Source organism: Brienomyrus brachyistius, chromosome 17, assembly GCF_023856365.1.
Source record: "Brienomyrus brachyistius isolate T26 chromosome 17, BBRACH_0.4, whole genome shotgun sequence".
NCBI lineage: Eukaryota > Metazoa > Chordata > Actinopteri > Osteoglossiformes > Mormyridae > Brienomyrus > Brienomyrus brachyistius.
Window position 1 is genome coordinate 13359453 of NC_064549.1, and position 12330 is coordinate 13371782.

Genomic DNA, 12330 nt, shown 5'->3' on the forward strand with positions numbered 1-12330 from the left:
ATCCAGGGTGTTTAATAATGTCTTCACGAACAGGGCTGAAGTAGGTGGAAAACTGGCAAAAAACAACAGTGCTGATCAGCACTGAAACGAGTGAAAATGGGTGAAAAACAAAGGTGCAAACGGTGCTGCATCGAGAGAAAATAAAAGCAATGGTTCCAATCAGTTTTCAAACGGGAAAACGGCTGGAAACAATAGTGCTGGAGTGAGCTAAAACTGATGGGGAGAAAAAGTGTTGATCAGTGAAAGTGAGCAAAAATAGAAGCACCACTGTTTAGCATTTCATCTAAATTTTGGGAACAAGCGTAATCCGTGAGTTTTATATTGCACATAAAAGCATACACTTTTAAGCAAGGACGAAACCCGAATACGAAACAAATAGAACAGAAATAGGGCTACTTTGTTTTCCAAATTAAAAATGTACAGTAACACGTGGAACATGGCATTTAATATGAATATTTCATAAGTTTATCGTTAATACATTAGCGCCATCACAGAAGACATTAAAATAATACTCAAGGTAAGCATTATGAAAACATGCTGTTTGAAGCACACACAACAGTGCATTTACTTTCAGTTTTAGCATGAGCGTTAACATACTTTTCTTACTACACTTCTAATTTGAATTCTGACTGACAGGGACCAATAGCAGAAAATTTGGAGTGACGGAAACAAAACGCAAAAAAACACGAGTGATTGAAAGAAAACCCATTTGTGATTGTCCCGATTTCCAAAAGAGGAAGAAGCAGCACAAGTGTTACACAAAAGAGCGAACAGTGTTTCAGAATCAAAGTACAACAATACAATCGGTCATCCAATTCTGATTTCATCAATTCGATTTCTGTATTGTCACTGTATCACTGTACGAAGCACGTCACCACTGGGACAGTGGTAGTACCTCCTCACTCTGTTCGGCGTTGCTCTGCTGGTCCATTTTCCATTCAGATAGAGCACCATGGGAGGCTTAAAAAGACGTAGCACCAAGTTCTGTCCACAGCACCACTTCAGCCAAGAAAATGCCATCCAAGTTCAATAAGGTTTGTCAGGCCGAATAAACAATCTATTAAATTTTTTCATCCGTAACAATTGTGTCAGTATTGGGGAGGGGAGGGTAGTTGACACCCAGGAAGCATCATTTAATGGGATGACTGGGACTCATTCAAAAGAAACAGTAATACAATAACAAAAGCATTCAGTACAAAATAAAACCGCCGGATGTGGAAATATTTACCTCTAAACACTGCGAGTTTCCAAGTGTACAATTGTTCGGAGCACCTGCGCCAAGCTTGAATCCTGATGAAGTTATTTCTCCAGGGAAACATCGCTTATGCTGCAATTTAATTAAAATGAATGCATCGAAAGAAGTGGAAAAGTGATACGAGTAAATTCTAAAAGGTGCCTCTAGATTTTCCATCGAAGGAAAGCAAAAAGCCTGTGAACCAAGCAGTGGACTCCCAGCCACAGGGTCCTACGATAGGGAGTATTCCTGACCAGCTGTGATATTATAGAATGGAAGATCTCTGGCATTCCTATTGCAATGTTCCTCCGCCTGTAAACTATACACGAGTTCCACATCCAGGGTAGTGACCATCGTTCCCATGTTCTACGGGCCCAGCACACAACGAGTTATTCCAACGCATCTAAAGAGAAGAACTTCCGATCATAAATAAGCAAGACAGACAATACTAATTTTGTACAAAGTTAACAGTAAGAAACGCAGTTGTCTGTCAGCATGAACATGACTATAGTTAGTAGCTAAGATACCACATTGGTTTGCCACCCAGAACAAGGAGAAGTTACTATTAAAGCATGATGTGTTTTTTTATGTGTTATGTTGTGCTTTGACATTCCGTACACAAACCACTCCATCCATGTCATGCCTTTAGTGTCAGGAACAAGAAGCCACTGGTCCGGCAGATAATCATGAATATTTTTTTGTTCTCAGGTGCAGTAAATAATCACAACTCCTTTCATGGTGTCAAGCTCTTGGCATGGATTTAGGCATAATGTGAAATCATTCAACAGGACATGTAGGAACGTCCTATTTATCATTCACATGAATTCAAATAACAGCTAAAGTTTTCTTCGTTTTCAGTTAATTTTACGCGAGGAAGCATATTAGAGATAACGTGATTCTGTGACTTATGACTGTATGACTCTTTGGCACTGTGAGGTAGGACAGAATCCAGTTGACAATATACTGTAGGGAGCAAAGCAGCGGAAACTCTGCATTGGAGTAAGACTTTACACAGGTTGGGAAAATCATTAACTTTGTTGGGAGCCAGGGGGATTTCATGATGGTCGGGCAGTATTAATGGAGACATTCATGTTGGATCAATGGTTATGGAGGAAAACGGGCAAGTTGGTCTTGTTGAGGGAGGATAATGTAGCAATTTTGACTCAAGCACAAAGTTTGTTGGCCAGTCTGAGGGGAAGCAGCCATATTTATTCGGCCAGCCTGTTTGTTGGGTCGTACCATTGGAGGCAATCACATTGACTTGGTGTCCTTGGCGGACGCCTGCTCCCAGGTCTGCTGTTGGTAGAGCAGGAATGGGAAGCAGATCTATGGACTGTGCATGGCTGGCCTTCTCTGTCTAGCAGAGGTAGAGTTTCTTCGAGTTGGAGGACCTGAGAAGCCTAGAGCTCCTGGATCTTAATTGTCTTGTACCTGCAAGCCCACCTGAAGTTACCTGTGATGCACATGGTGTTTTCTTGGTGACACAGAAATGAAGAAAATCATAACCATCAGATAGCAATGAACACAGTAAATGTATCCGTAACACATGACAGGTTTGGTCATGTGACCAAACTGAACTGGTCATGTGATTAAGAATATATTCTAAAAAGGGGTTTACCTCAAAATTAATGCTCCTGTTCTACAGGGTGTCTTACATGGTGATTAAAAAAAAAGAAAGAAAAATCGTCACACTTTAAATGGAGATGAGGGAGTATGGTCAAGTAAGTGGCCAATTTTGGGGCATGTGCCTGACTGACTCCGTCTTCCAGTCCACAAAGGGCAGCTTGGCAGCTCACTGACAGAAGGTCACACCAGGCATGGAAACAAAGAGCACTAGAAATTGGTTGTCGCCCCCTTGTGGCTGTACAGAGAAATTGGACCTAGCAGCCAATATTCTCTGTGAGGGTTTATTCCATAATGGTTGATGATATCAGTTGATATACTACAGAAATGAGGACTGTTTGCATATATTGGCCGACAGAGAAGTATTGCCTATCTTGAAGCTGAAAGCGATGACTTCCTACCCTGAATCTGAATGCAGAAGGTGAGATTATTTTGATGACTGGCCTTCTTCATCTGTCCTTCTCTGGGACGCCATCTGTTCAAATGTCTCGCTGCCATCTTTTGGAAGGGATGGGGATTGGGGTGGGCAGCTTGTTCCTAACACCATAGAGGCTTGGCAAGTTGGGGTGGCTCGTGGGGGAGTGGGAGATTCGCTTGTGGGAGGGGGCAAAGCAACCGTCCCCAGCTCGGGCCTTATGGGAAGGAGGGCCAGGGCTGGCCGGGGTCGAGGGCGGACGAAACTCTCCGGGGGGGCTTGGTGGGACTTGGAGGGGCTCTGAGTGAGCGGGGAGAGGCACGAGGGCCGCAAGAGCACCTGACCCAGGGTCACGTCAGCACGCCGCATCGCCCTGGGGCTGAGCTGAGGTCGGGCTGCCGACCACCAGGGAAGGTCAACCGCCAGCTGCGGGGCGGGAGAAGGCAGTACCAGCACGCCCATTCCGTTGCTGGTGTGTCTCAGCTGACCCGGCACACGGGCCTCTTGAGCAATCGAACGCAGTGCCCTGCTGGGGGACTGGACCTGGGGGCCGACGGGAGCCTCCAGCAGCATGGGCCCCGGGAATGAAGGCACCTGGAAGAAGGAGGGCTGCAGATGTTCCGGTGGAGTGATGTGGGGTACAGGCAGCGACGGTTCCGGGAGCTCCGGACACAGGCGGAAATGTTGGTGAGGAGGGAAGAACAACTGGGGTCCCGAGAGAGGAGCAAAAGGGAGGAGGGGACTGCTGCGGGGACCGAAGTGCTGGATCTCACCCACGAATCTCTCCTCTAAAAGGCCGGGCTGGATGAAACGTGCCTCGTGAAGCAGGGGAGGTGAAGACATAGTGGAACTGCCCGGGCTGCTCTCCGGCATGTAGAAGGACGACGGGAGCTCCAGGGCTCCGGGCCTGCTTGTGTAGGCACGGTACGGGCCTTGGGGCAGGGTTATGGGATGGAGACCTCCTCCATTCTGCGCTGGGCTCTCGATGAGGCTCACGCCGGTCATGGGGCTTTGGGGGTGGGGGCTGTAGGCGGGGGGCTGCCCGTAGGACTCCTGGCTGGATGACACGGGTGAGAGCCTGAGCATGGTCACCGCGGAGGGCATGGGGGGCGGGTCATCGTTCTCCTCATCCGACTGGCGGAACTCCGGATACTGGTCCGACTCCTCCACAAAGGGGAAGCCCTGGATGCGTCCCGGTTGGAAGGGTGGCTCCATGACAAAGCGGCCGTCCGGCCCGCGGCTGATCAGCTCGATGGGTAGGGCGGACTCGGGCTTGGCCGCCGCGGCTGGCTTGCTCACCTCCCGCTCCGCGGGGCCTTCTTTGGCAGCCGGAGGGCCCACAGACCGCGGGCTTTCAGGACTCGCTTTCCCCGAGGAAGAGCTGAAGGCCCAGAGAAAGAGAGAGAAAGCCCCCCCCCCCCCTCAGAATACAGCTACATCCTCTATGCTTCAGGTATCTTCCTCTTCACATGCTGCAGGCCATGTTTGCTACACTATATTAAGACATGGACTAGGCATGACATCCACAACAAAGACTCGATCCTAACTCCAAGACCCCTGCTTGTGTCCAACATGGAGCAGTCATGGACTAAACATGATAGATTCCTGCAGGTGCCACTGGTCAAACCTGACAAGACGTAGACGTCATGAGCTAAACATGATCATCTGGAATTAATTATATTATTCGCCGAACACACATGAAACCGAGTACCATTTAATTCCATATAAACCCATTATCTGAAGCACAGGAACATTTATTCTCCAGGTACTTAAGAAAAATGAAATCCCGGTTGGGTAGAGACTGACAGCAGCTCAATGCTTGAATTATATAAAAAGAAGTGAAAAAAAATTCAATTTAAATTTCGCTTTGTGGCGTGCTTGTGTGATACAGTGCCAAAAGGGCCCAAATCTAAAATAGCAATTATTCAAAGCATGGCCAGGCTGTTAAATTTATCTTCCTGCGAGACTCTACAGACAAATGCTACGTGCAGAAAATGCAAGGCGTGTAGTGTGAGGTTACTTACGCAGTCTCCACACTTTTTCTGCAGTGTGTAATAGACAGAGGGGGATCTGGAGGGGAAGGAAAAGTGGAGAGTAAAAATAAATAGCTGCCCAGATTGGAAGTGATGGGGAGGTTCACGGGGGAGCCAGTAGGTGGCCCCGCTTGTCGGCTGGCACCTGGCTTGCGTTTCAGCTTCTGCCGCCGCTGTTTGTTGACAAAGAAGGCCGCCAGGGTGCTGAAGAGAACCGCGGCAGCCAGGAAGCAGAGTGTGGCCACCACACCTGCCACTACGGGGCGGGCAAGTCCCTCCTCGGCTACTTCTGGAGGTAAGACTATTTCTACAGGAAAAAAAGACAAAAGGTGGGGGCCAGAGATGAACACCCCAGACGTAAACGATGTAGTATTTATCCTTGTCATACGTAGCTAAAATACAACACCAGAAGAGATTTATGGATAAATAAATTTTACTTTTTCATAAATAAACAGCAGGGGGCAGCAGAGTGATTTCTGTAAGTAAAAAATGCACTCATATAAAGACTTACATATCAGTATGTTTGCACCTGCTCACCTGTACTTGAAACTCCCACTACATTACTGCTTTCACTGATGAGGTCTTCCATGACGGCCATGACTCGGAACTCGTACCACGTCTCCTGCAGCGAGATCACCCAAGAAATCCACCAGTTGCACCTCACTACAATATTTCTGGCTCATACACCAACCCTGATACGTGTAAATGCTGAAAACCAGGGCCCGGCATAAATGTTCATATCTGTGGGAACGGAAAGAGCCGTTCGGATGTAAATGAAAAGCGCGGCGGGAGAAGCACCGTTTGATTGCGGCGTAATGCAGCGCCGTTTAGCGGCGTAAGGCAGCACCATGTCACAGCGTAACGCAGCACTGTGTCGCAGAGTAACGCAGCACGGCACAGACTGTCGGTGGGATGAAAGCCTTTCTGTCTGCCAAGGCTCGTTACAGTTTGCAAACAGAGGCTGTGTTTACAGCCACCCAGGCCTTTCCGTACTGCAAACCATGTGCTCCTCATTCAATTAAGGCGTATTTTAAAGACATTTCGAAACACAGGTCAGTGTTTCCCACTATCAGCCTGTGGTGTACCGATGCTGTGGGAATAACCTCCCCCAAATGTCAGCCCCAAAACCGCCTTTTAAAACTGACATCTTCCAAGCGGCTGCGCTGAATGAACAGACACTATCTGTCGCTTCTTGTTAAGTGGGTCTCGGACTGCGGACGATGATTTAACACAAACTATGTTGCTTCTTCACTTAATATGGCTCACCGAGTCATGACTGCCTGAACACATGGTCAAGCTCTAGGACCTAAACAAAGAGCCACACTGCAGCTGTGAATTAGGTTTGCTCTACTTATCTGTCAATGCATCAGGAGCAGCTGGTAGTTATTCTTCTCTGACAAATCTTTCCTGACCTTTGCATAGCCCTATTTCCGGAACATCCGCCCTGTCCATGTCTCTGCCAGCGTCATGTGACAGCGCTTGACCTGGACTAGGTCTCTCGCCAGCAGCTCTGTCACCCCGGCCGGGATCGCTTCGTCCAGGACTTCCCACCGATCTCCGAGGCGGAGCTCCATGATGTAGCGCTCGATCGGTGACGTGTGATTGGCCGGAGGGAGCCAGGCCAGCAGAATTCCTTGCTGCGTCCGATTGGCTATGAGGCACCTGGGTGGAGTCAGTAGCACCAGTGGTTCCGGGGTAGTCTTAGGGAAGGCTGTGAATGACAGTGGCCCAAATGGGTAACCAGCAACAACCATGAATAAGCGATTAAAAGATTGTCCCCAGATGCCATCCCAGGAGAATCCATGAGGGCTACCGACCCAGCGTGGTGGCAGTGACAACCTCGCTAAAGGGACCGGTGCCCAGCTTGTTTAGGGCCAGCACGCTGAACTGGTAGGACATGTGGGGCTCCAAACCCTGAATGAGCAGCGAGGTGTGGGGCCCAGCCGGAGTGGACTGCCAGTCGTGTGGCCCCAGCCGTGCCTTCTTCACCCTGCGAGGGGGGCAGGAGCACCTCTTAGGGAACGAGATACTGACACAGCAAAAAACATCAATCAATACTACATATAACTCATTAACACAGGAGCGTGACGTACCTCTCCTTCATCACTCCTCACTGGTAACGTCCTGGTTTTTTTTACCATGTACTTTCAAAATGCGCATTATTTATTTATTTACACGAAAGCAATTGTGCAGTCCATCCAAAGGCATGTGAGGGTTATTTACCAAAATATTCAGGATATATTCAATGAAATCCATCCATCCACCCATCCTTACATCACCCATAACTGCTTATCCAGTACAGGGTTGTCGTGATCCTGGCATCTCTCCCAGGAAACACAGGGCACCAGGCAGGAGGGCTCCCTGGGTGGCATGTTACTCAACTGGGGGCACAACACACTCATACCCAAAATGTGCAATTTAGAGACATAAATTTACCTAAATTACATTTTTGGACTGTGGGAAGGAAATAGAGTACTGGGAAAAACCCGACACAGACACTGGGAGACCATGCAAACTGGCTGATAAATTATCCAGCACAGTATGGCATGATGGTGCATGATGGTGGTTACCCAGGGTTCCCCTGTGCCGTCGGCCAGCCCAAGATCATGACGCCCGCTCTCAGCACAGAGCAGCACCCCACGCTCGGCCACACCATTAGCTGTTTGCTGGGACTGGTGAAAGCGACCCTGGCAGCTCAGGTGAGAGGCTCTATCTGTGTCTGAGCTGCGTCGTCTTTGAGTAACTCTGAAACAAGGTTGGGATTCGGCCTCATGTCTCCTTTCTGCACACTAACAAGACAATTATTTTTAACTTCCACACTGATCCACGCCCAACACAAGCTAAGAGGTCCACCACCAGGTGCTCCACGTATTCTCAAATTCAGCTGGGTTCTCCAAGAAGCACCAACAGAACCTGCCTGTATGTCTATGAAACTGTGAGGGTTGCTAAATTACACTAAACTGTCTTGTAGACAATTTTGTTTGTGTATTTTCATTGACACCCGAGCAGAATCAGTTGCCCTGACCTTCTAATGCATGATCTACTTTGCCTGTGATCTACTTTGCCTGTGATTTACTTTGTGTGTGATGCAATTTGAGTCTAATCCAATTTAGCTGAAAGTTCATGTACAACAATATTAAAACTTACTCTACATGTTCTGTAATATATACCCAGTTTTCCTTCAAAAAGTGAAGACAAACATGCTTCAAAATCTTGGACTTCAATGAAACAGATGACACAACAACACTGAGCATGACTGATGGCTACCAATTCAATGGCTATGACGATGACTACAGGTCGATGGTTAACTGCTTTATAATATTAATAGCTCAAGATTAATCTTTATTCAAATACCACAGGTTCAAATAATTAAGTATACAAATATGAATATGAAAGGTGAACAGAAGTTCTACACACATACAGCTGCATTTGCTGAGAAACACAAAAATTATCAGAAGTACGCCACACCAAAAAGGCATCACATGACTGCTCCATTCAAAAACAGGATAGAAGCTGGAAGCAAAGCATGCTGGGATGACTCACACGGGGCCGTACCAGACTGAAAATGTCTGCTCGAATCCACCGTCATAGCCCGGCTCCCAGGATACATTGGCTGAGGTCATGGCAGGAGACACACGGAGATTGACTGGGGAGTGCGGACTCGTGCCTGAAGGACATGGGGGAAGGAGGACTTTGGTGGAGAATCAAGGGAAGCAGGAGGATGGATTCTCCTTATCTTCAATTTGTACTAGTCTAATTTAGCTAATTTGTTTTCCACGGGTAGTTAATTATATTACGTGTAACTTTCAGTTTAAGCTTGTCTTTCCGAATGGGACCTCGCCCCTATTTTGTATTAATTGCTTGTTCAATAAACCCTGTTGTTCCATCGTGTGGCAGTCAGTAACCTTCCAGTTCCTGGTCGAATACCACAGGCAGAGTGATTCTGGGTGCAGTCATCACTGAGATGACTGAGAGCCGGAGGCGACGACGTCTGGCAGAGCTCCCTACCAGCCACCAAGAGATGAGTGCTGGCTGTGATGCTGGTGACGACGTTGGTGGCCACGCACTCCCACTCGCCATGGTCGTCCTTGCTGACGGAGTGGAACTGCAGGCTGCCGTTGGGCAGGACGCTGTGTTTGCTCACGCTTGGCTTTCCTACCTGAGACAGGACACGGTGCTCAGCGGGCGACACCGGAACGCGAGACCTGCCTCGCTCTAGGTGTTACATTAGATACGGATCAGCCTTTATCGGGGCGAGTTCTTATACCATCTACAGGCATAAGAGAGCTTTCATCGTTCACTTTCTACAGATATAACCAATACTGGTTGAAGCCTGTGTGAAATCCTTAACAAACTTCACCATCATTTTATCACCCAATTTTAGGTTGTCGTCCAGGATGGGTAGGTGGGGGGGGGGAGGCGGAGGGGGCGACGCCAGCGGTTGCTAAGTCAGCCCCCATTAGAAGATGGCGCCCTAGCTGGCCACCTATGTTGACTAAGAGGTTGACTGGCACTGGGTGAATCAGAGGCCAGGGGCTGATCGTTATTCCGATGTACAGTCCTACCTTTCTCCATGTGATTGCTGGGACCTCCGGGTCTCCAGAAGCAGCACAGGGGATAAGCAGTTGCTTCCCAGCATCCTGTCTGTACTCTGGGCCGGGCCTCACACTGAAGTACGGCGGATCCTGGAGGCCAGAGACGCATCCGGCACTAAGAGACTCCACCATTCATGCAACTAAATACGCTTTATCCCTGCAACCTCATTCTATTCCGGAAACACGGGGCAACCTTGAATACTACTGAAGCACTGCAAAATTAATTAGACAGTGGCGGCAGACCGGATCCAAGGCTGGAGACTCTCTTATCCAGTTCATGCAAACCATCAGCCGGCACTTTCACATTGTGCTGGATGCAGTCATATACCTTTAGTATCAGTTTAGCGGGGAGTGACCTTCCGGTGGTACCCAGGATGTTGTAAGGCATGCAGGTGTAGGTGCCCACTGACTCCTCTGTCACCTCCGTGACACGGATACTTCCGTCGTCTGTTAAACTCCATCCTGGGTGCTGGAGGGGAGGCAGAGGGGAGAGGCTGAAGAATGACTCTGTGTCCATCCGAATTCCACGATGGAAATCACAGACCCTTCCTGGGAACTGGACTTTCCACCCTTTATGGCAAAACGCCAGAAGGGGACCTTATGTTGTTTTATGGTTCTTCCTGACCTGCTATGCTTAGTGGGACATGCTATTGCCGGTAAAGCGATAAAACGTGTCAGTTCATCAATACTGTAATTATACCTCGGTAAGCAATAGTGTAACTCATGGTGATGCAGTGATAATTTGGCCAAATGCTTGCCTCACTTGTTAACACTGTCCTGTTTTGTTGATGTTTGCTACCAAACTGACCAGCATATATTTGTTCCTACAGAAGCACATGACACCCCAGAGGACGAAGGTCAAGCACCTTCTCTATCCTCAGAGGAAAACCGTCCTTTTCCCACTTCACCCATGTCACCGGAGGGCTGGCGTCCGTGGGACAGCGGATGTAACCCGTCATCCTCTTCGGGACGTAGATTACAGTGGGCATGTTAACCACTCGGGCCGGATCTAGAGGACAAAGCAGAAAATAAGGTACAGGGGAGACAAGTGTAACTTATATAACAGAAGGAAGTATGGTCATTGATCCTTGATACTGGGTAGAGTGGGAAGCTGTTCTCTTGGGAATATTGCCAGAGATTTTGAAGTAAGACAACATTCATACGACTCATGTGTCAAGACTGTTGTATCTATCACTCAAAATCAATTTTTTTTATAGGTTTTATTGGTCAGTATTATTCACTACATTTAAAAAAAAACAAAGCATAAACAAAATTTTCAATTATTTGGTTGTAGTGAATTGCTTCTTTGGCGGAATCAGGGATTAATCTTCTGTGTTCCTAATCTTGACACTTGGCGTTTTTTCCATTTCTCAATTAGCCATGTTTTATACTTAGCTCATTTATAAGAGCTTCACTAAATAGATCTGACTGACAGACTGAAGAAACCTGAACGGAACCACAAGACGAAATGGATGGAGAGGCAGGAACCGGGTTGTTATATCCCATCTCAAACTCAACGGAGCATGATGCCAAACCAGCAGAGTGAGGGGCAGCCAAGCTGACAAATGAGGAGAATTCGGCGGAAGCCCGGTATGAACTACAGGACGTGAAACAGCCTGCAGTCGCACTGGCAGGTGGATGGGATGTATGGGGCGTGAGATCTTTATTTGGGGAAAGGGGAGCAGGTAGTAACGGGAAGGACAGCGGGATGTGAGGAAACGCAAACACAAATCCACATAAACATGAAAGATTCTGGCAGGAGCATGAAAAGGAAACACAGGGGATAGAACAGGAATGATTCCGTATGCCAGCACAGTCAGGAAATGTTTACAGTCCTGAGACTTCATTCAGGTGACCAGGGACCAAAAAAAAAGAATACACACCAATTTATATACTTCACAGGGAATGGGGGACAGGAGGAATTAATCACCATGCCAAATCCTGGTCACATGACTGCCCCCCCCCCCGAGACAACACACCCCTTCACACAAATACATTAACAGAATTAGTTAGAATTGGGCCAGCAGGTAGTGCAGTGTTTATGCACATGGTCGGTTGGCACTTGGGAGATCTTACTCCAATACCGTTAACTAACCTAAATCTAGCAAAATATCCAAAATTGTAACTTCACTTAAATAATAAATCACAGATAACGGTGAGGACTAGTCCAGACCATCTGCTGGAACACAGTAATTCATGACACACTAATTCCCAGCTTGATTACAGATCAGCGGCCTGTTGACACATGGGTTATATGAATGTTCGGTCTTATTTGAAAATCTCTGGCAATAGTCCCAAGAGAGCAGTTTCCCAGTCTACCCAGTAGCCAGCCACAGCAACATGTCCAGTATGAGAAGTGGGGGCAATACTTCTCCAAATAAAGATTTCCGCAAGGGCAATCCATCGAAGGCTTTCCGGACATCCCGAAAT

At 47.8% G+C, this 12330-nt stretch overlaps 1 protein-coding gene across 4 annotated transcripts in view; it reads right to left on the bottom strand.

Moving 5' to 3' along the window:
* Positions 1–426: 426 nt before the first annotated feature.
* Positions 427–12330, bottom strand: part of igsf9ba (immunoglobulin superfamily, member 9Ba) — a 40591-nt gene continuing 28687 nt past the window's right edge. For 3 of the 4 annotated variants that reach the window (XM_048980424.1, XM_048980422.1, XM_048980425.1), the window contains 11 exons: positions 10767–10909; positions 10229–10369; positions 9871–9990; positions 9314–9464; positions 8849–8972; positions 7123–7295; positions 6790–7016; positions 5843–5927; positions 5451–5612; positions 5297–5342; positions 427–4653 (listed from right to left, as the gene is read on the bottom strand). In XM_048980424.1, the coding sequence (XP_048836381.1) occupies positions 3285–4653; positions 5297–5342; positions 5451–5612; positions 5843–5927; positions 6790–7016; positions 7123–7295; positions 8849–8972; positions 9314–9464; positions 9871–9990; positions 10229–10369; positions 10767–10909 (2741 nt within the window). In that variant the 3' untranslated portion in view covers positions 427–3284. The remainder of the gene's footprint in view (positions 4654–5296; positions 5343–5450; positions 5613–5842; positions 5928–6789; positions 7017–7122; positions 7296–8848; positions 8973–9313; positions 9465–9870; positions 9991–10228; positions 10370–10766; positions 10910–12330) is intronic. The other variant, XM_048980423.1, reaches the window with a different exon arrangement.